This window comes from Lissotriton helveticus, chromosome 5_1 (genome assembly GCF_964261635.1).
Source record: "Lissotriton helveticus chromosome 5_1, aLisHel1.1, whole genome shotgun sequence".
In the NCBI taxonomy this organism is placed as follows: domain Eukaryota; kingdom Metazoa; phylum Chordata; class Amphibia; order Caudata; family Salamandridae; genus Lissotriton; species Lissotriton helveticus.
The window spans coordinates 933,947,817-933,971,608 of NC_136065.1; the positions used below are offsets into that span (position 1 = coordinate 933,947,817).

General features: G+C 45.2%; 1 protein-coding gene across 2 annotated transcripts in view; it reads left to right on the top strand.

Moving 5' to 3' along the window:
• The window catches only part of IDE (insulin degrading enzyme), a 1,242,012-nt gene that overhangs the window by 211,476 nt on the left and 1,006,744 nt on the right, over positions 1 to 23,792 (top strand). For both annotated transcript variants that reach the window (XM_078643408.1, XM_078643410.1), the window contains exon 3: positions 1,107 to 1,314. In XM_078643408.1, the coding sequence (XP_078499534.1) occupies positions 1,107 to 1,314 (208 nt within the window). The remainder of the gene's footprint in view (positions 1 to 1,106; positions 1,315 to 23,792) is intronic.

Below are 23,792 nucleotides of genomic sequence, written 5' to 3' on the forward strand. Positions count from 1 at the left end.
ATATCTCGGTAGTGTGCTAGCTGAGCGAGCAGGTGTTGATTAGCATGCATGTGAGTGTGCAGACATGTGAGGGGTGGTTGCTTTTTTGACTCTGATAGTGCGGGAGGGGTGCTGTGGTTGCAAGAGTCGTGAGGGTTAGAGCAGGCAGAGTACAAGATAATCGACAGGAGGTGCAGGTGAAGGCTCCTTCTGTGTTGTGTGGCGCTGTGCAGTAGCAGCATGGTGAGCAGTGACCGGTGTTGGAGGGACACAGCTGGGTAGTGGTGGTTTCGAGTGAAACTAGGGGTCCTGGCTCTGGGTGCAGTTCAGGCATGGGTGGGAGGTTTTGAGAGAGAACGAGAGGAGTGAGACCTTGAAGCGCTGCAGTGGGTTGAAAGGGCCTTGCTTGGAGGAAGTTCCAAGCAGAGGCAAGTCCTTGGGATTATGGCAGTCACCTGCGTGATGCAGGCGTTTCCATTGTATTTCAAACTCAGGAAAAAGTTAAGACTTTGATAGGTTTCCATTACATGCTATTATTGCTACAAGAACGGGCAGAGGCTCTGCATCTACTGTCCATGGAAGAAAACTATGCAAAAAAGGGTTAGTGTCCCCACAATGCGGCTGATAATTTTCTACCCTTTATGACTTCAATGATGATGTCTACAGTGCACAAACAAGACTACATGTATGTAACTTTGTTTTATTAAAATGGAGAACTCCATGACCATACATGAGCAATTAATTGCCCAGAGATTAAAACCATTTGCTTGCTATCTTTATTTCTGTGCATACCGGATATAACAGAATGATGAAGTATGATGTTACATAGGAAATGCTTATTTTTATTAAAATAATTTGCTTTGTGATGGTGAAATAAATGAAGTTGTTTCCTGCTGCTTTTCAAGCCCGTTTTCCTAAAGAGATCTGTTCAGTTTCTGTAAATGTACATGTTCGTGAACCTCCGGTGATGTAAGCTTTGCTAATGCAAACATCTCAGAGCTTTTATTTGTATTGCCTAAGTCCATAATTATAATAATGATGGTAATAATGTATTAATTTATTTTTAATGCTCCCAGAGTCCGTTGTCGGTAGGCACATGTATTTCAACGTTTATTTTTGTATCCTAGGATCTTTGTCTGACCCTCCAAACATTTCTGGCCTTGGACATTTTTGTGAACATATGCTGTTTTTGGGAACAGAGAAGTACCCAAAAGAGAATGAATACAGCCAGTTTCTAAGTGAGCATGCTGGAAGTTCAAACGCATTTACCAGCGGAGAACACACAAACTATTACTTTGATGTGTCACATGAGCATCTGGAAGGTGCACTTGACAGGTAAGCTGGCATTTCACGTTTATTAAATCTGTAGAAGAGCCGCATAGTCTACCAGACATGCTCTGACTTTTACAACAGGAATTTAAATGCATGTGCTATCCTTAATTTTTATCTGGTGATTCGTCTGAAAAATTGTTTTGCGAAGTTTGGGATTTTAATTGTTGTCCTTTCAAATCCTTTTTGTTGATAGTTAATCTTGCAGGTGAAGAGATGCAAGCAGAAATGATTCAAAAAGTGGCATGTGCTTTTCCCGTAGCAAATAATCATACCATCGATAGGGCCTCTTTGGGATCTAACTTTCTACACTAGGTACATAATTCACTTGATTGGTACATTTAGTTCATCATTCAGCAGTAAACTTGGATACATTTTAAGGCTGTCCAAAAGGCTTATTCAGTGTAAATAATGCTCAGTCGAGATAATGCTCAGATCCCAGTAGAAGCAGAAAGGCACTGCATGTGACTACTGCTTCAATGCATAGACCTTTGCTGTCCGAATTGAGACATTGACTTGTAATATAAACTGGCTGTTAGAAAATGTTTAGTAAATACAAACATTTTTTAAGAGTTTGCGTTAGACAAAACAGGATATTGCATGTATTTGCCCACCTCTTTCAAACTTATTTAATACATTTTAGTTGCAGTATTCTCCTATAAAATGTACAATTAATTTCTAATATGTTGAAAGCTTTGGTATGGTACTGTTTGTTTCCTGTGGAAGGTGGCTATTTCATTGTGAAAATGGCAATTATTTTTGTGTAAAAGCAGAATGCATTTGCCCTGACCTTAGTTTCTTAATTAGGAATTTGGGAAGCACAGCCCTGTCTGTCTTGCTTAATGGCTGGGATTAGCTTGCAAATAAGCTAATGGTAATTGAATACTCTCAGCAATTAAAGTGGCTGTCTGAAGCTTTTGATTAATAAAAGTAGCAGTGGTCCAAAAACACTGGAGTCTCACTGGACAAATTGGTCGGATCTATTGGAGCTCTTGAATGGTAACCAGGAGACCTCATGTAACTGCAGCATAAATCAGAGAAAGATGCTAAGGCACTTGAAAGTCTCTAGTGCCTCGACTATTGGTAGTAGTTAACTAGGTCACTTTCTAAGTGTGATAAGGCAGGGCAATTTGCTGGCATATTTGACCAGTATGGACCAGAGACTGTCTGTGCCTGATAGCACAGGTCAATGATGGAAGGGGGGAGCAGTGTTTATCCAAAGTGAAATGAGTGACTCTTTTTTTTGGTACATTACACAATGCTCTGCAGACCTATGGTTCATTCGGCGGGGAGGTAGTAATTTGGTATAATCCTTTCGTAAGAATTAATATAAAAAAGTAAGAAAATTTGACCTTGCGTGTCAAAGCAGAAACGAAAAAAAACCAGACATGCATATACAAGTAGTAGGTAAACCAAGTAAAAACACGGAAGGTTAAAGAAAATTAGAAACAAAAGAAGCTGTTCATTTCAATCAGTATTTCACACTTTTAACAATGAGAAGAACATATGTGACATAGCTTGACAAAAGCACTGCTTAATTACACTACGGTGCAAACCACACATGTAAAATTAGTTTAATCAAAATGAGCAATAGGCTGCCCTAAAGAAAATACAACTTGAGTTGTAGTACTAGGACATTTTCAGTAAATATTAGCCATTTATATAATACAGATTTTTGAACAGTCCATATTTTTTGGGAAGTCTATTTTTCACCTGCTACGGTTGACTGGACCAGGGTCATCATTGGGACAGTGTTAAAGGACCATGGTAAAAACAACCTAAAAAGATCACGAAGAACTAGTCCCCAAAGGAAGAAAGTTTCTACGCAAGATAGTACCCTCCAAGGAGAAATAGACAAGTTAAAAAAAAAAGGAAAATCTCAAGAACTAAATTGCATGTCTAGAGAGTAACTGGCTATCTTTCAAACCAAGAATCTTCCTGTTATATTTGTGGATGACCTAAAGTACTGTGTTGTTCTTAACTATATCTCCAATCAGTGCTCTCGCATTGGTAATGTTTTGGAGTCTAGATACAGCACTCAGACACATTGATAGATTAACAAAAGAAATAGCAGAACTAGCAAAGGAAATCCCCCAAGATCAAAGTCTAATTAATGCTAGAGCAACACTGAACAATCTGGAAAAATCTATTGCAGAATTTGAAACCCTTAACTTAAATCATAAGCTTGTCAAACTCCAGAAAGAAATACCTAAACAATAAAAACAAGCATTTGCAATGCAATAGGTCTCGCATTAGGAAAGTTTGAGCTATTGGTATTGTAAATGACAAAGTTTTTATTTATGTGTTGGTTTTGAAAATAGCGAAATTAATAGCTTTGTCATTTACAATGCCAATAGTTTTAACTTTCGCAAATGTGACACCTATAGCATTTGTAATGCAATATGTGTTGTATTTACGAGACTTAGATGTATTGATATTACAAATAACAATGGCTTAAACATTTTTTTAATAATTAATACTTAAATAAAAGTTATTGTAATTTATAATGGCTATAGCTTAAACTTTTGTAAATAACTTTTGTGAAGATTGTGTTCAGTGTATTTTTTTGTGACGAAAATCCAAGAACGGAAGTGAAATATTAACATCTTTTTGTGACATTTGTAATGAAGCTTCAAACATTGAGAGAACATATTTGAACCAGTTGTTGTTGAATGGGTGCACAGATTAATGCTGTGGTGGCACTGAGTGATGTAATGACATACAGAGGGCTACAGAGGATATGTACAGCTGATTGCCTACGGGACCCCATATGCGCTTGTCATATACAATTGGATACAGGACTCCGTGGTGCTTCTGAGGCGGAACAGGCATAATGACAGACCACGCATGGCCCTGGTGGGGTAAATAAAACAACGGGGTACATACCAATGCAGATGTAAGATGGATCGTGCATTGAGGACGTGAGTGCAGTAGGCCCAGCCTGGGCCAAAGGCTGGCAAGGGTGAATAGGCCATCTTGAAAAGTGCTGGTGAAGGGAGACCTGAAGAAAATGAGAGCCCGTAAATACAGGCTTGACGTGAAAGATGGAAGCCTAACGTAAGCACCTCTCTGCGATGCGTGCAGAGAGCTAGTGGGCAAACATGGCAGCTAAGGCGGTAAACCTGGATTGACATTGGCACCATGTCGTCAGATATTGAAAAGTGAAACAATGGCGCAGGGGAGAAAGGAGCCTAGTCACCCATAAGCGGTGACGTGCACCTGCACTAGTGGCGTGTGGCAACCTTACATGGTAATAATGCAAAGAAAGGGTGGTGGCCTGCGGGTGCCGTGTGCTGGCGACCTGTGTGGGGCACTCCGCTCGTGCGCTAGTGGGCCTACGGGCTAATTGAGACACGAGGGGCCAGAATGCATGCTGTTCGTCTATAACGCCGCCGGCCAAGCAGTGGCATACTGGTACATGGGGGGTCGGAACAAGGGAGGCGGGTGCTTGAAAATTGAATATGGGAACACTGAGTGGGACAGTGAATGGAAAAAGGCAGAAGGGCAGTGAATGAACAGCGCATGTTGGGAATGATAGTTGTAGGAAGCCGCAACTCACGTTCTAGAATCAGCTAGGGGAAAGAGGAGTGCGGGCTGTAGAGAAAATACAATAAAAATGCCCGAGGTCTATGTCAGCGCGGCCGTTCAAAAGTCTTACCTAGAATCTCGGTCTCGGGTATCGGCTATCCTTGCAGGGTGGCCCTAGTGAGCCTGGGAAGCCGTATATAAAGTGGATGAAAAGAGCGTGAAAAAGTTAATTAGGCAGCATGCAGGAAGACCGACTGCAGTGTCCTCCAGCCGATAGGTGTTGGTTCGGTGCTGCTTAAGTTTATGCGTGTCTGTGACGTCATAACCCCTGGTGGAAAAGAGACCGAGTCTCCCGTTAATGGTTTTGCTTTTAACTAGTAGGCAGCCTTGGGCGTATCTTTGCATTTGGCATCCGGGCTGGGAGGAGTGGGAGGGCGGGGGCTGCCTGCGCATGCGCAACATTTCCAAGTTTCGTTTTGAGGTCGGAGCGCGAGCCTGGCCCCGGAGCGACAGCGAAGTGCCGTACCTGAAGTCCCGGGACCCAGGAGGGGGCCCGGGTGAAGACCAGCGGGGAGACTGCGGGACCCCCAAGCCTAAGGGGAGAGCCCCGCATCTTGCAGGCATGGCAGAGCAGCTCGAGTGCTCTGCGAGGCTCCCGAGAAGCCCGAAGCCCGGTTAGGTAAGAGAAAGGAGGGGAGAGGGGGTTGCCTGTCTTGGTGCCTGCGTGTGTCTGCGTGTGTCTGTGTGTGTGTGTGTAAGTGCGTGTGTGCGCGCGTGTGTGTGTCTGTCTGTGTGCATGCATGCGCGTTAGGCTGACTTGCTGGGAGTATGGTAGGGAAGTGCACGGTGCGGCACGGGACGGAACGTGCGCGTTCGCGCACCCAAATCCGGCTTTCAGGCTCGTAACACCCTCTTGTCCTTCCTTCCCCCGAGACAGTCAACTATACGTCTCCAGCTGGACACGCATCCTTCGGATGCAGTTTACCAGCGAGACCGAAAAATATAACCTACCCCTATTTATCGGATGAATATAATCAAGCTACTGCACAAAACCCATGTAACAGGTCAACAACCACCTGACATCGAAAATACCTAAAGTTTTCAAACTCGCCAGTTTGGACCTGGGGGTCCAGCACCCACCGTGTAGACAGCACCTGTTTTAGTAGGGCTGGATGGGACCTGGGCAGGAACAGAGGTAGTGGACAAGGCTGTTCCCGGCGGCAACCACTGAGTAATTACCAGCCTGGAGAGTGTCAAACTAGGAGACTGTTTTATCAATGGTAAGGCCACAAATGAATAAAATGGCTCCTGTTTTTCATTTGTCAAAATACCAATTGATCGCTTCTTTGATATGTTCTGAGCCGTGGCTTGACTTTTGTCTCTATAATCGATCAGACTTCTTTAAGATGAAGTTAGAACTGTTTAACTTTTTTAACAAAATCAGAAAATATTTCTTATTCAAAAACAAATAATTTTACCAAACATGACAACTAATGAATTTGAAACCTTCTTCTATTGGACTTCATAATCTGCCCTCCCTATGCTCCCCCTGAGGATGTAAACTTTGAAAAAAATGTCCTGAGACATGATAACCAAAATGTGAAATTCATCTTAAGCAAGATAGGGAAAGATGACTTGCATACATTAAAAAATACATACATCACAATTAAACTAGCTGCTAATGATGGTGGGATAGTGATTTAAAACACCAATGACTATAATGAAAAAATCTACAGACAACTTTCTATACCACAGCATTACAAAAACGAATGGTGATCCATCCAATGAAAGTCAAGCACATATTCAAATAACAACCCAAACTTCGAAAGATGAGGGTTAATTTAGTGACAAATAATTTAGTTTTTTAACAAAACTTAACCTAGGACACCTTTGGCATATACACTCCCTATAATTCACAAAAATACCATGCAACCCGCCTCGCCCATTATGTTGCTGTGCCTCCATTTTTAGAGCCTTTTTATCAATACTTATACTACTTCATAAACCCTTTTTTGAAGCAAGCCACAGCTTATATAAGCGATAGCACTGACTTTCTCATCTACATTGAAGACTTTCAATTTGACAACAATTGCCAAATTCTAGTCACCCTTAATGTTAATTTCCTATATTTAAATATCTCTCAATATAAAGCAGTTGACCTCATCGAAGAAATGTTAGAACCCTGCCCGGTTTCTCTAGAAGTTCTGACAGAATTTTTTTTTAGACTTCTTAGAATCGCTATGCAGACTATTTTCTTTAAATTTCTCAATGACTTCTACATCCAAACCAAGGGTGTAGCAGTGGCGTTGCTTAGCTCCTAATTTGGCCATCCTATATGAGGACTACTATGATAAGTATGTATTCAAGGACTCAAATCCTGTTACTACAAATATTACACTCTGAAAATGTCATATTGATGATATTTTTTTTTCCGAAGAGACACAAATCATGATTCAAAGGTGTTTCTGAATTGGCTCAGCGAAAGAAACCCTTACATACAAATTACAATGTCATCGGATACTGACTGCATTAGCTTCCTAGACCTCACCATAGAAATCTCAGGTGGTCTGCTTTCTGACACACGAAGGCCCACTGAAATGAACTCTACTCTCTCATAGTCTGGTTTCTACCCACATTTTTTGTGTCAGTCTCCTGTTTTGGCAGTTCTTGCATTTTTGCCGTAATTGTGCCAAAGCCACATTGATTATTCCAACGAATCTGATATTTTGATTGTATGACCAATTCTTTACTGGCTAAGGGTCTAGGTGACCAGTGAACTGGAGCCTTATAAAGAGTGGCTCCAGGGTCTCCTAGAGGGTTTTTGCGCGGACCCGATCCCTTGTTGTGTCCACAAAGTCATGGTTGCTCAAGCTGGGCCTGGGGGACATTTGGTCAAACCCAAATAAAATATCAGGCGATGCCATTGGGCAACTAAAATTGGCCTATTGGTCATATGTCCTGGGAGAACTCCCCTCCAGATTCAGCTTGGGCTCTTTGACTGATGCTTTCCTCTTATTTAAGTGTGACTTCGAGTTAGAATCCCACTTGGATCTGATCAGAAACCTGCATGCCTGAGCACTTTTTTATCAAGCTCAGGGGTGGGCACATTACCATTTGCTATCTTCACTTGTCACTGGAATAAGGGCCCCAGCGCATCAATTAAATGCCCTATGGGAGGGGCTACTGAGTCTATCGAACATGTTTTTTTTTGTCCTGCATATAAAAAACGGCAGAGCTGGATAGGTCCACTATGTAGAATGTTGGGCCTTAAGGATCGCACTACTGCACTTAGAATATGCACCACATATACGAGTGAACTTGTCGTTTTTTCCGTCTGTAAATTCCTGAAGCCATGTGGTACTTAAGGATAAAGAAAATCACTAGGGAGATAGATCTCTAGCGATATTGCATAAACTATAGCTCATATAACTATCTGCATCCACGGGACACAAGGCCCGGAAGTTGCCTCTGGTACTCCGTATTCTCTAGCACCCCGATATGTTATGCATGCACTGGCAGTTTTACCTATCATGGCACTTCAGGGGTTGGGTATAGGTCGTGCATACATATGTGTGAATGCATCCCTGGGTGAGGCACTCCTTAAGGTTCCAAAAACGGACTCCACAAGGTATATTATGATATTCTCAAAGTTTTTATATAATGTTCAAATTTCACATAAATCTCTTCAATTTTTTAGCTTTCGCTATGTCATGATGATATTCTCATTAAACATTAGCTCAAATGTACATACTCCAACTCCGATGCATTTCGGGCGGGAAGCCCTTTTTCGAGGAGTACTGTAAAGAAAAAGATATGATGAATCATGCGAACTGTGATACTCGAAAAACGATGGTATTCAATAACAAGTGCGGTGGCAGGTGAAAACTTAATTGAAATACTCTGTGACGTGCAAGTCCATCTATATTAGTTGTCTCGTGCTAGTGCCTCATGGAACGTACGTGGTGAACGGTAACAACGTGTGTAAACCCGTGGTCTTAGTGCAGACGATGAGAGGATAGAAGAACCTATGGTCGCGACCAACCCGAGAGTCACCGCGTGTCTTAAAGTAAAAAGTGAAGTGTTTGGGTCAGGACCACTTGGGTCTGACCAACGTAAAAACAGAACAATACAAGAACCACTTACGGTCTAGTAACTGACAGGTTTTCGCATGGCTGTAACAAAATTAAACGGAACATCAGGTTCCTGAAAGACATCAAGATGTGCTAAGCATGAGGTAATAAATGGTGACGGGACTTACTTGAAAAGATTAACGATCAGTGCGTGTTAAGGCTCCGAAGGATCAGTACCAGTGATCATACGAAAACGCGAGAGTGCAACATAGTGTTAGATGAGTGGTTAACCAGTTAGTCACGTGACAGTAAGAAAAATAAATGATGGACTAGTGTGGCTGCCATCTTAGGGGGTAGTGTATGACCGCGGTAGCGGTATTGTGTTAGCATAATGACTCATCAGTGTAATATTGTCAAAGGGTGAGGCGAGTTTGCGCCCCAAACCAATTGCACAGCTAGCGATGCCGTCTTGGCCAATTCATTTCATTATTCATCCATCAGTTCATCCATTTTATCAAGTGAATCCAAAAATATTTCACTTATGTTTTCTCATATCTATGTACAACGCTCTACATGCGGGATTCATTCAGCTTTTTTCCAGGTTTCTCATGTCCAAACTGTGCCATTCCAGGCCTCTTGTTAAAACACGAAAGATGCCAAGGTTCGTTTCCAAGCAGTGTTTATTAATAGCCCAATGCATTTCGGGCGGGATACGCCCTTCGTCAGGGACACTGTAAGGTAACAATGAAACTATTACTATGGTGCATAACTGAATGTTATAATTTCATTCTAAATAAATACACTAATACATTTAAAGCAATGATGCATTTCAAAACCTATACATATCAAATTCATTTTCTGTATTGTACCTTAAAGGATATATCACCAACGACCCAAGTTTATCAGTATTACACTGCTGCCTACATGTAAACACGCAGTGCTCGCTGCAGAACAGATTCCATGTATATTACTTAATGTAACTCCTCGTGTTTTTCCATCCTGGTGCTATTGTTAGACAACAAGTAGATTGCCCTGCTGTTAAGATTTATCCACAATAAACCCTCCTTGTTCCTTCACCTCCCTCCTCCCTTCAGTCTCCGTGACCTTCTATCAATGTAACCCCTCTTAACCTCCTCTCTCCTTACATTATCCCAAAGCTTTTTGTGGACCTCCGGTTATTTTATACAATGTGCATCTCGCCCTTTCACTCGAATACCGTTCTCCACTGGCTCCATCTAAATAACCCCACCAAAATATCCTCAATTACATGCTCCATTTGGTAACCCAACCCTGACTCTATAACGGCTGATGAATGGTCTAAAATCATAGAGGATATCAATCTGCAACTTGATAAACACACCAAGGAGATAAATGAGAGGAAGATTAGAAAATATAGAAGAGACACTCTAGATTATAAACTAGATGAAGTATACACGTGGGCGGAAGTATACGCCCAAAGACGTAGAAACAAACCATGCAAAGATCAAACTGATACTTGATCTTCTGGAAGCGACGCGTCATCCAGAACATCCAGAAAATTCAACATTGCAACCCCTACTACTGCTAGACAAGACCAACGTCAAACTACCACTGAAACAGCTGAAACCTTGATATCTCGGGATGACCCATCTACCTCTGTTCATTTTTTAGAGTCTGGCCAGAAAGAAAGAGAAGACTCCGGAGGAGCAAAAACAAAAGAAAAAGAAAAGGGGCCCCCGAACACGCGCAGCACTATTCAGAAGAAGGACAACAAACCAAAAAAGAACATCTAGTCATTAACATTTCAGACATTCAATTGACAACTCAGGAAATGAAAACACTCGAGAAAGGCACATCTTTTATTCCAACCACACCCACAAACCTTTTGGAACTTGAAGTTAGCACCTTTAAATTCACGCGTAAATTGAGATTACGTCACTTTTTCGACAATGTCCTAACATCGACTTCACCAACCAAAACCAGATCAACTCATGGGATTACGCCCTCACAGCACTTACCAAGCTCCATGCAGCCATAAATGCATTGACCTGTTCGAGAATTTAGTGAAACGCGACCTCGCGAAATTGAATTTTAGGAAAAACGTCACCAAGAACATCACTCAAAGATCAGGACGCTTTCAAGAAAATTGCCACCAACAAAGACATTAAATGCCTTAAAGCTGACAAAGGCGGGGCCTTAGTCATAGTCAGTACTCATATGTACATCATATGTACACAGAAAAAGTTTCTGAACACATCCATGATGAAAAAACTTACATGAAATTGCCTAACAATCCCACCAACCAATTCAAAGAAACACTACTTAGCATTGTCACTAAAGCGTATGAATTGGGAACAATTGATGAACGAACAAAAACATTTCTAATTCAAGAATATCCAAGGAGCCCGTCCATACATATGACTTATAAAATTCATAAGAACCTTGTAGACCCACCCTTCAGGCCAATTGTTTCCACCAAGGGATCCCTACACGAACCTGTGGGGAAATTCTTGGACCAATATCTCCAACCTTCAGTTTCCAAAATGAAAAGTTATGTGAGGGACACTACAGAATTTTTACAGAAACTCTCAGAAATTTCCATTCAACCTGATGAACAATTAATATTATGCACAGCGGATGTCAGTGCATTATACACTTCTATCCCCCATGATGGTGGTATAGAAGCCATTGAGAAAACCATTCTACACAGTGATATTGATTCACCCATGCAAGAGTTCCTAATGCAACTCATGATCTTCACTCTATACCACAGCTATTTTGAATATGAACAAAACTGGTACCTTCAAATGTCTGGAATGTCCATGGGAAACTGTGCGGCTCCCACATATGCGAACATCTACATGAAAGAGTATGAGGAATTATACATTTATGGAAATGAAAATATCATCAACAACATTAAGTTATTTACACGGTACATTGATGACTTGTTCATCTTATGGAAAGACTCAGAAGTGAACTTACAAAGAGCACTGGCAGACCTGAACACAAAAAACGACAGGATTCAACTTACATGGCAAATGAGTAAAGAGACCATCCACTTCTTGAATATGGCTATCACCAGGACACCCAATGGATTCAAAACGGATTTATACCGAAAACCTACTGATGGCAATAACACGCTTCATTACTCCAGTTTTCATCAGGGAGCACTCAAAATGCATTTAGCATTCTCACAAATGTTGCGCGTCCGACGCATAACATCAGCTGACCAACTCGCGGAATTACGCATGGATGAGATGATTACACGTTTCTCAGAGGATACCCTAAGACCATCCTGGAGAATGCCAAAGTGCGGGCTCTATCTACCAGCAGACAAGTAGCCTTGAACAAATCTAAAAAACCTGAAGAGAACAGAATGGTTCTGGTATCTAAATTCTCTACTATGAGCGCAACATACAGGAAAATCATCCTGAAACACTGGCCGATCCTGGAACTCGAACCCGACTTTAACGACATATTCAACAAACCACCAACCTTTGCGTATTCCAGAAGCCACAACATTAAAGAGATCCTGGAAAAACCCCAGGGTAGCCACACGGAAAACCAAGGCACACGGCCTTGTATGAACTGCAGTAACTGCAATAACGTCATCAGAGGAAATCCTATCACCCATCCCATGAAAGGAAACAACATCAAACTTCAGGTAAAGGCCACCTGTGACTCTATGAATCTCATTTACTCCCTAAAATGCCCATGTGGTAAACTCTATGTGGGGAAAACGGAGAGAAAAATCAAAACAAGGATAAATGAGCACAAATCAAATATAAGAACCAAGAATGATAAATCTGCCGTAGCAGTTCACTTTAATGAGTACAAGCACTCTATAGCCCAAGTAAAATGTATGGTCCTTGAAACCATCTGTAAAGTCGAAGGTAGAGACAACCGTACATTTTTACTGCAACGTGAAATGACTTGGATTTATCGTTTACAGACCATGAAACCATTTGGATTGAATGCTAGAACTGAATTTAGTTGTTACTTATAACCTGGCTTAAACTATTGATTTTCCCACTCATGCTTATGTTTACTTGTTCAGTCTTAACCACGTCTTGTGGTAACCTGACCTTGTCTCTTTGTAGTGACTTGTTTTTTCCAACCGTGCTAACTCATTGCGAATGTGTATCACGTTTTGTAAATACCTTTATAACCGTGTCTTTATTATGGCTATTACACTGATGAGTCATTATGCTAACACAATACCGCTACCGCGGTCATACCCTACCCCCTAAGATGGCAGCCACACTAGTCCATCATTTATTTTTCTTACTGTCACGTGACTAACTGGTTAACCACTCATCTAACACTATGTTGCACTCTCGCGTTTTCGTTTGATCACTGGTACTGATCCTTCGGAGCCTTAACACGCACTGATCGTTAATCTATTCAAGTAAGTCCCGTCACCGTTTATTACCTCATGCTTAGTACATCTTGATGTCTTTCAGGAACGTGACGTTCCGTTTAATTTTGTTACAGCCATGCGAAAACCTGTCAGTTACTAGACCGTAAGTGGTTCTTGTATTGTTCCGTTTTTACGTTGGTCAGACCCAAGTGGTCCTGACCCAAACGCTTCACTTTTTACTTTAAGACACGCGGTGACTCTCGGGTTGGTCGCGACCGTAGGTTCTTCTATCCTCTCATCGTCTGCACTAAGACCACGGGTTTACACACGTTGTTACCGTTCACCACGTACGTTCCATGAGGCACTAGCACGAGACAACTAATATAGATGGACTTGCACGTCACAGAGTATTTCAATTAAGTTTTCACTTGCCACCGCACTTTTTATTGAATACCATCGTTTTTCGTGTATCACAGTGCGCATGATTCATCATATCTTTTTCTTTACAGTACTCCTCGAAAAAGGGCTTCCCGCCCGAAATGCATCGGAGTTGGAGTATGTACATTTCAGCTAATGTTTAATGAGCATATCATCATGACATAGCGAAAGCTAAAAAATTGAAGAGATTTATGTCAAATTTGAACATTATATAAAAACTTTGAGAATATCATAATATACCTTGTGGAGTCCGTTTTTGGAACCTTAAGGAGGGCCTCACCCAGGGATGCATTCACACATATGTATGCACGACCTATACTTGACTAGTTAGCGTTGTGGACGGACACGCTACCTGAGAGAGCAACCTAATTGATGAACTTCTAATCCTAAGTTTTGTTAAACTTCCACGCAGTGCATCTTCCTATCCATTAGTTTTGTACTTCAGGGGTTGGACCAAGGGTAGTGTGCCTCCATCTGAGAGGTGGGAACTGCACTGTAGTTGGCCCACGGCACCTTTTGGAAGTGCCATAATTTCTCTTCTATATTTTATAAACGATAATACCTCTGACACCATAAATTGTAGTCTTTTTTTGTTGCCACAATAGTCCCTTTAATTGACTCTGGGCTGAAAACGTTTTCTTTTTCAATTATTTCACTATTTTGTACATTATGGAACTCTTACATTTCAAAGGATATCTTCTCCACTCCTTGATTCATGTCTTATACAGAACATATATGTGTACATCACATTAAATGAACCACAACATATATATGTACATCACATTAAATGAAACACAACATATTTGTACACACGCTAGACGTTCAATTTTACACCATATTTACATTCATACAACTCTGTCATTTCATCATGGTTAAACCTACAAGTTCATAAGCGGATTTCCTCCTATTTGCCCTACTTTTATTTTCAGCAATGCCACACTGGACCTAATCTTTCTTTGCCCTCAGTGTCACCTATACTGTAGAGTCCTATATAGGGTTGGAGTTTATTTGGATTATTTCAAAGAATGAAAAAAGGAGTCCATTCCACTATGAGTTCCTATGCAGGAAGAGTCTTTTTGTTTGTACTCCAAACCACTATTCGATGCCGACGCGTTTCGACCTTCTCCAAAATAGGACCAAAACATCTCTCATATCAGGTCTTCAGGGCTGAATACTTTTATGGTAGAACATCTTTACATCTATAAATGTAAGGGTATAGTCTACTGTAAGTGTGTTTACCAACGACATGATTGTCTAGCTATTACGTTCTAAACATATTTCAATATTCACGTACCTATGGGTTCCCTCCTTTGTTCTCATTGGTATACTAGCAGTGGGTGTCCTTTCCACTTAGACCCGTGCTGTATTTCCCACCAGCCTTGTCAGTGCGCTGCTCTCTATGACACTTCTTTTTCTTTTTTTGTTGTTGTATTTATTCAAGCTTTTCCATATGACTCAGGTTACATACATTTTTAAGAGCAAGCAGTCTGTAATGTGGTACAGTATCAAAACATTCCCATCCAAAGCGCACCCTGCCCTCACCGCCCCTCCCTCCCCTTCCCTTCTCAACTCTCCCCAACAATCCAGTTATTAGTAGTGTCAACATGAGTCGAACATAGAACTAGCTGTAACATAGTGAGCTATCATCATTGTACACAGTCTGATCTTGAAAAATGCTAGAAAGTGCGAGTGTCTAGTGACATGCGGGGTCGTAGTGATCAACCAGCAATTGAGTTCCCACGACGTCTGTAGCTACCCATCAATCTCATCTTGCGTTACCCCATCCATCCCTAGTGGGTCTCTTTCCTCCTCCTCCTGATGCGCTCTAAGAAAGGCCAGCAGCGGGCCCCAGATGTCTTTAGCCCTAGACTTCAGTGGCATTTGTTCCGCATAAGCGTGTAAGTTTTCTTGCCATGTAACCATGTTGTGTATCCACCCCTTGAACTTGGGTGCTCTGCCCCTGCCCCATCGACACACCACCTTGCGCCGTGCTAATAGTATGCCCAGTAGGAGGAGCTTCCCGTGTGGGGTGTTAATGTCTGCAGTTAGACCTAGTAAGGCCGTCGTAAGGGGGGTTCAATGGTGAGTCCTAACATATCAGAGAGCCCTGTAAAAATTTCCCCCCAGTATTCAGCCACTTTGGGACATTTCCACGCCAAGTGTATAAAATCTGTGGGACTCTGCTTGCAGCGGAGGCATCTATCATCTTCCCGCAATCCTATCTTGTGTAATTGGGCAGGTGTATGGTAAAGTCTGTGCAAGAATTTGAAGTGCAGTTAGCGGAGCCTGCTGTTGCCAGATACCCGCTCCGTCTGCATGCATGCCATCTCCATTGATCATCAGTGAGCGGTGTAGGCAAGTCCCCATCCCATTCAGCCCGGGCTCTAGCATGCAGTGGGGGAGGGGGGGCACAGATCTGACTCTCGCATATAGAACCGAAGTGGCGTGTTTCAGTGAGTCTTCCTGTAGCATTAGGTGGAGGGAGTGGAACACCTCCGGCTCCGCTGGGAAGTCAGGACAGATCGCCCTCACACTCTGTCGGATCCTAGTATAGAGGAACAACTCCATGAAGGTAGGGGGGTATTCCCGAAAAATTGGTCCTTCTACTGGACCGTCCCTTCTAGAAAGAGATCTCCACACGTGAAGTATTGCAGTCTAGTTAGCAGGTGTTGGCAAATTTTCTTGGTGGTCACTTGTAAAAGCGGACAGTTAAACAGTGGTATTTTGGGGGAGTAAAGCTGTGTGATGCCCTCCACTTTCGCCAGCCAGTGCAGTGCTTTTGCCGTACAGTCCACTGTTGAAGGGTCTCTGTCCCTTTCCTTATATGGGACAAATACGTACCCCGTCGGGGGGGACTGGCGCCATGTGCCCATTCTCCACTGCCAGGTGGGCCATGTAGGGGGGGGGTGGAACCAGTACACCGCGAAGTGCGCCTGTGCACTGTAGTAATACTGTTCGAAGTCTGGGACATCAAAGCCACCGTATTTATATGGGAGTGTTAGGGAATCTAGTTTAAGTCGTGTCTGCTTCCCGCCCCAGATCAGTCTAATAAATTGTGTCTTTAGGGTGGCGAAAAAATGTGCCCCAGGGTGATAGGGAATAATGATAAATAAATATAGAAATTTGGGGACTATCACCATCTTAATTAACGATAGGCGGCCGGCCATTGATAAGGGAAGCCTAAGCCAGGACGTGATGTCATCTGTCACTTTAGTCATGGCTCGTCCGTAGTTGGTTCTCATGAGCGTTTCCTTATCCCTGGAGACATAAATCCCCAAGTACTTAAGGTCAGATTCCTCCCATTGCAGTGGATAGTCCAAAGGAGGCGGGGGGGGGTTGATCAGTCAATGGAAACACAGCAGATTTTCTCCAATTAATCTGTACTCCAGCAAATGCCCCAAATTTGGTTACCTCCCGCAGTATGGGGTTCAGATTGTCACCTGGGTTGCGTATGTACAGGGTAATGTCATCCGCATAAAGGGAGACTAAGACTGCTCGGGATGAATAGAGGAGGCCCCTGTGGTTATGGTGCTGGCGAAGCTTGGCCGCCAAGGGTTCAATGGCAATAGCAAATAAAACTGGGGACAGGGGGCAGCCTTACCGTGTCCCCCTGTTAATTTGAAAGGGATCGGAACAGGATCCATTAAGCAGGACTCTAGCTATGGGCGCTTCGTAAAGTAGTTTGATCCATCATAGGAACTGTTCCGGCACTCCCATGTAAGCCTGGGTCCCGAACATGTAATCCCATTCCAGGGAGTCAAACGCTTTGGTGGCGTCTAAAAAGACCGCCACTGCCACGCATTTGGTATCAATGTCCTGAAGGATCGCCAGTAGCGTACGAAGGTTGTGGGATGTAGCCCTGTTAGGGACGAAGCCCGCCTGGTCCGGCAGTACTATTTTTTCTAGGAGAAGGTTCAACCTAGTTGCTAAGACTTTGGGCAGTATTTTAGTGTCGCTATTAAGAAGAGACAGGGGCAACTTACACTAGGAGATGGCACACCAACCACTGACCCTCGGCTCATAGTCTAGGAGCTAGCAACGCACTACGAAAAGGTTTACACTCTACTTGCACAGGCGACAGAGGAGGAATGTGGGCACTGGCTGGCCGACATACCACTACCAATACTGCAGGAGGAGGATATGGAAGCATTGGAAGCCGATCTGGCGGTGGAAGAGCTTGGGGAAGCCCTGGGGGCACTAAACACAGGCAAAGCAATGGGGCCCAACGGGCTACCGGTGGAATTTTATAAAAAGGTGACATGCAAGGTAACCCCTCCATCTTGTCCTCATGTATAATGACAGCCTACAGCAGGGAACTTTGCCCCGAGACCAAAGGTCAGCGACAATAGTACCAATACAGAAGCCGGGTAAGCCCCCGGAACGCTCATCATCATACCGTCCGATATCCCTGATTAATATGGAGGCGAAACTCCTAGCCAAAGCACTGGCGATGCCTTGGCAGCCGCATCTGGCGACACTGGTCCACCCAGACCAATCGGGCTTCATGCCCGGCCGTAACACCTCCCTCAATCTGCGGCGCCTGCATGGTGTAGTGGCCCGGGCCCACCTTCTTTGCCAGGACGCGGCAATCCTCTCACTAGACGCGACAATGGCTTTTGATCAGGTGGAGTGGCCATTCATGTTTGCCGTTCTGGGACGGATGGGTTTTGGTCCCAGGATTTGCAGCTGGTTCCGGATTCTTTACACGGCGCCACTGGCACATGTGATCGCAAATGGCCATATCTCAAGAGAGATTGCACTTGGCAGAGGGACGCGGCAGGGCTGCCCGCTCTCGCCGCTCCTCTTTGCCTTGATCTTGGAACCACTGGCGGTCTGGACACGCACAACGCCGCTATTTCAGGGGATAACCTGGGAGACGGGCTGGGAAGACGGAATCTCCCTATATGCCGATGACGTACTGCTTTACATGTCATCCCCGACAGAATCCCTGCTGGCCCTCCTGGATATATTTACAAGGTTCGGGAAGCAGTCAGGCTATACCATTAACTGGTCCAAGTCACTGCTCTACCTACTACGCGGACCGGACCCGCCCCTGCCTCCGGACTGCCCAGTGCAAATAACGACCACGGGGGTTTACATATTTGGGTATCTACGTTACACCTCAGGCCACCACCTTTATGGCAGAAAACCTACTGAAGCCACTGCATAGGCTAAAAGCGGACGTCACACATTGGCGGTCTCTCCCGCTCACTCTGCTGGGTAGAGCAGCGCTATTTAAAATGCTTGCACTCCTCAGATTCCTCTATGCGCTCCAGAACACTTTGTTCCCGGTTCCGCTCTCATATTTTCAGTCCATTAATGCCGAAGTGGCGAACTTGCTGTGGGATGGACGGCCGGCGCGAATAGCACACCCCAAACTGACTTGCAGTTGGTATGATGGCGGTATAGCGCTACCAAGCGTCAAGCTATATTACTGGGCGGTGCAACTAGTGGTTATCAACCAGTGGCTCCATACACCCCACGACGACCCGGCGTACCGACTAGACAGGGAGATGGTGCCGGCTGACCGGCTGATGAGGGCTTTATACACCACCAAGAAACGCCAAGCACTGACTGGCCTCACTGCACACACTATCAAAATATGGCACACGGCTCAGAAAGCATTGGGGTGGGAAGGGGTGCTTACACTGGCAACACCATTCTGGGAAACAAGGTGATTAGGCACATTAGGGAACACTAAAGGGTTCAGACACTGGGACCTCATAGGTATTACAAGCATTGGGGACTTATGGGTCAGGGGAGAAATCCTCTCCTTTGCTGCGCTCAAAGACAAATATGGTATGGCAGACTCGGAGTTGTACAGCTACTCCCAGATCCGGCATGCACTTCAAAGTGCTATCACCCCCGACACCACATTGGTAGATGCCTCACCACTAGAGGACAGGCTCCTCACAGAACATCTGAGCAAGAAAGCCATCTCGCTAACATACTGAAAACTGATCAACAACCTTCCTGACCCCACTGTAGGACTACGTAGCAAATGGGAGATAGATCTTGGGGACATAGATGACTCGGACTGGATGGAGGCACTTGCATCGGCTAGAGAAGGGCTATCCCCTCCCGATTGAAACTGGTTCAACTTAAAATCCTGCATCGAGTATATTACTCCTGTACCTTGGTCCATAAAATAGGGCGTGCGCCTCACCCACTCTGTCTCAGAAGATGCGGAGAAACAGGTACATACTATCATACGCTATGGACTTGCACCAAAATTCAATCATATTGGGAAGGCGTGTTGCAGCAAATCTCAGAAGTGAGTGGGGTGGAAGTTAGGGCAGATCCCCCATGTTGTATTCTGAACATATGGCAACCCACAGATCTTAATGTGGCACAGAAAACGTGGGCTACAATGGGGATGGCCCTGGCAAAACGGAATATAGCGAATAATTGGGGATCTGGGGTGACGCCCTCACAATCACAGTGGGAAGAAGATATGGACATGGCGATGGTAGCCGAGAAGGCGGTTTACACACACAGGGGTTGCCCCAAGAAGTGGACACAAGTGTGGGGGAAGTTGAATGAAGCCAGGGGGAACCTATGCGAGCCTCCACGTATGGAGCTTACACCTGAGAACAGTCCCTGAGTGATGGGGTTTATGTAATAGACATGGATTCAGGGTGCTGGTGGGAAGAGAGGGAGGAGGGGGGTGATCTGAAAATGCTCTACTGTAGATGTAATATCCTAATGTTATAAATACGGAGAGGTGGAGCCGATCTTGCGGAACTGTCACTAGATAAGACTGCACTTGATGTTATGTTATCCGATGAAATAAAATTTTAAAAAAGAAAGAAGAGACAGGGGGCGAAAGGAGTCGCACTGGTCAGGAGCTTTCCCGGGCTTAAGCAAGGACAGTATGTGCGCTTCTCTCATAGTATCAGGGAGTACGCCCTCTTCCAGCGCTTCATAATATACTGCCTTGAGGATAGGGGCCAGGATGTGAATTTAAGTTTTATAGAAATCAATGGGGATCCCATCCGAACCGGGGCATTTTCCCGATTTCATGCTCATAATCGCTTCTTTAATTTCGTCCACTTCAAGGTCTACTGCTAAAAATTTTTGTTGCCCTGGTCCTAACCAGGCAAGAGCCACATCCTCAAAATAGTCCCTTAAGTATAGCTCAGTTTGCCTCCGCGAGGTGTACAGTGTTCTATAATAGTCAGTAAGGATGTCAAGTTGACCTGGTAGGGATCTACATGTCTCCCCTTGGGTGCCCCGCAGCTCAGAGACATAATTACGAAAGCGCGGAGGCCTTACCGCCCCAGCCAGGGAGCTCCCTGGTCTGTCGCCTTCCCCATATCGTCTAGCCACCCCATGCCGTCCCCGAAACCTACACTCCTGTTCAGCCTCCTCCGTATATTTAGACAATTTCTCCCGTATTTGTGCCTTCAGGGGATTAGAGTCTTCACTTCCGGCAGCCTCCCGCTCTAGAGCCTTCAGTTCGATCTCCAGATTGTGCAGGGTCCCTCTGATATCTCGCAGGATCCCGCCCCCCTTAGAGATGCACCACCCCCTAACAGTTACTTTAAAGGCTTCCCAGACAATAGTGAGACTTGCCACAGAGCCGGTGTTCCGGGGGAAGAAGTCCTGCATCTCCTGTTCCAGCCCCCGCCTTGAAGACGGCATCTTGTAGATGTGAGGGGTTTAGTCTCCAGTCAAGGAAGGGCGCTAGGTCTACAGGTGGCAGCAAAGCGACTTTCACAGGGGAGTGGTCAGAAAAGGTCCTAGCCATGTGGTGCGCCCCCTCCACCCAGTGGGCCATGCCTTTCGCTAGCAGCACATAGTCTAACCTGGCCCAGGTGTTGTGTACGGAAGAGTGATGCGTGCCCTCCCTATGCGAGGGGTGGGAGAGACGCCAAGCGTCCACGAGACTCATCTGTGACAATATCCTGTAAGGTGCGCTGGGAAGTGGTATAGTGCGTTGATGTAGCGTGCAATCTGTCCCAAGTGGGACTCACAACTGTATTAAAATCTCCCCCCCCATACAAGGTATCTGCACCCCAACGTCCTTATCTTCCCTCTGATCAGGTGTAAGTAGTGGGGGTCATCGACATTCGGTCCATAGTAATTAACAAATACAATTTCATGCGACTGCAGCGAGCCCCACAACAGGCAGTACCGTCCCTCTGAGTCTATCTCCCGCCCTCCCTCCACAAAGCGGACACCCCGTTTGATTAATATAGCCACCCCTCTGGCATAAGAAGAATATGAGGCAAAGCACCCATGAGAGGCCCAGCGGGCTGCAAACTGAGGAGTGTTTCCTGTGGACAAGTGCATTTCCTGGAGGAAAGCAATGCAAACATGGTGCCTATCCAGGTAGCCCAGAACTTGCCGCTGCTTTTGAGGGTCATTGAGCCCCCGCACATTCCATGTCATGACGTTGAGACTTGCACCGGTTCTTCCTCACTCACCCCCAGCTATAGAAACCATTTTGATATTTCAACCAGATGTTCCATGCCCATCTCTGTGACTCACAATACAACTGCATCATTTCCCTATGTACCCCGCCCTCCCCCTCCCACCCACACAGGCTACCCCAACGTGCCAGGAAAGAACACCCCCCCCCCCCCCCCTTAAAAACATTCAGAAAACTTGGTGCCCAGACCCACAACATAGGTACCATTAGAAAAACTCAAAGAAGGAGGAATGCCCTCGATAGGGGCCGCTAGGGGCTCCCGCCATAACTACCTCGCCTCTCTTGTTTCACCCATTCACAATCCCCTAGTTACAGGGGTCGATCTGACAGGACGAGGGCAAGTGGCCGGACGACATATTTGCCATCAGTGTCAGTTTCAACAGTCATACATCACCAGTCCGTAGATAGCCTGTGAACTTTCATTATGCATTCATGCATGGCCTTCTGCATTCAGGAGGGTTCTGATAGCGGTGAGTGGGAGCGCGATCTGGGCCCCACCGCCGCCTCCCGTGAAGTGGAGCGTCGGTCCCGTTTAAGAAAATCTTCTGCTTGCTGCGGTGTGGCAAAGAGGTGTTGTCGTCCTCTATGGTTGATCCGCAGCCGGGCAGGGTATAACATAGCGTACTGGATACTGCGTGATTGGAGTTGCTTCTTCACAGCAATAAACTTCCATCTGGCCTCCTGCACTGCTTGCCTAAAATCGGGATAGAAGGAGAGCGTGGTGTTTCTGTATGTCACTTCACCTTTTTCCCTTGCCAGACGCAGCAGCGCGTCCCGGTCGCGGTAGTTGAGGAATCGCATAATGATCGGTCGTAGCGGTGTCCCAAGGGGGGATTTGGCGGCCAAGGAGCGATGTGCCCTCTCGATGACCAACTGCGTGGAGAAGGAGTCTCTGCCAAAGAGGTCTGCCAGCAATGTTTCCAAGAAGTCCTCCAACCTCCCGGTGTTGGTCGTTTCTGCCAGACCTAACATACGTACGTTGTTCCGTCTCGAGCGCGATTCCAATTCCTCATTCTTCTCCGATATCACTTTCAGGAGCTTGTCTATTTGCGCCGAGTGCTTCCTGCCGCTACTTGCCCCATCTTCGAGGTCTGACACTCTTTGCTCTACCTCCTTCAATCGTTCCTCGTGACCATCTAATTTTGCTACGACATTGTCCAGGCGAAGTGACATGGTGTCTATTTTGGAATCTATAGACGACAGGATTTGTTGCATGCTCACCAGCATATCTTTCCAGCCAGGGTCCCTTGTTTCAGGGGGGTCATCCTCGCCCTGGCCCCTGGGGGCAGAGCTAGGTGTCTTCCGAGTGTCGAAGAGCAGCTTTGACTGTCTAGGTTCAGTCTTGCCCATGGCGGCAGTACGTACACAATTCGTTGGTCGCTGTCAGTATAGCCCCAGAGAGAGAAGGTGGGGAGGCGGGCCCTGACCGCAACTCCAAAATTCCTACAAGACCAGGCCCCAGTCGTGATTAAGGCGGCAGTCCGCCTCCCAGTGCAAATCGCAGGGTCGTCCCCAGCCGGTCTATGGACCAGGACGCCTCGTCGAGGCCAGATAGATGGTGCCCTCAGCAGGAGGGCCGATGTAGGCTAAGGATAATGTCCCGCTCAGTCTGTCGCACTGCCGCCGTGCGCGCCACCTCTAGGCCCGGGCGTTGTTGTTTTCCAAAATGGCGGCT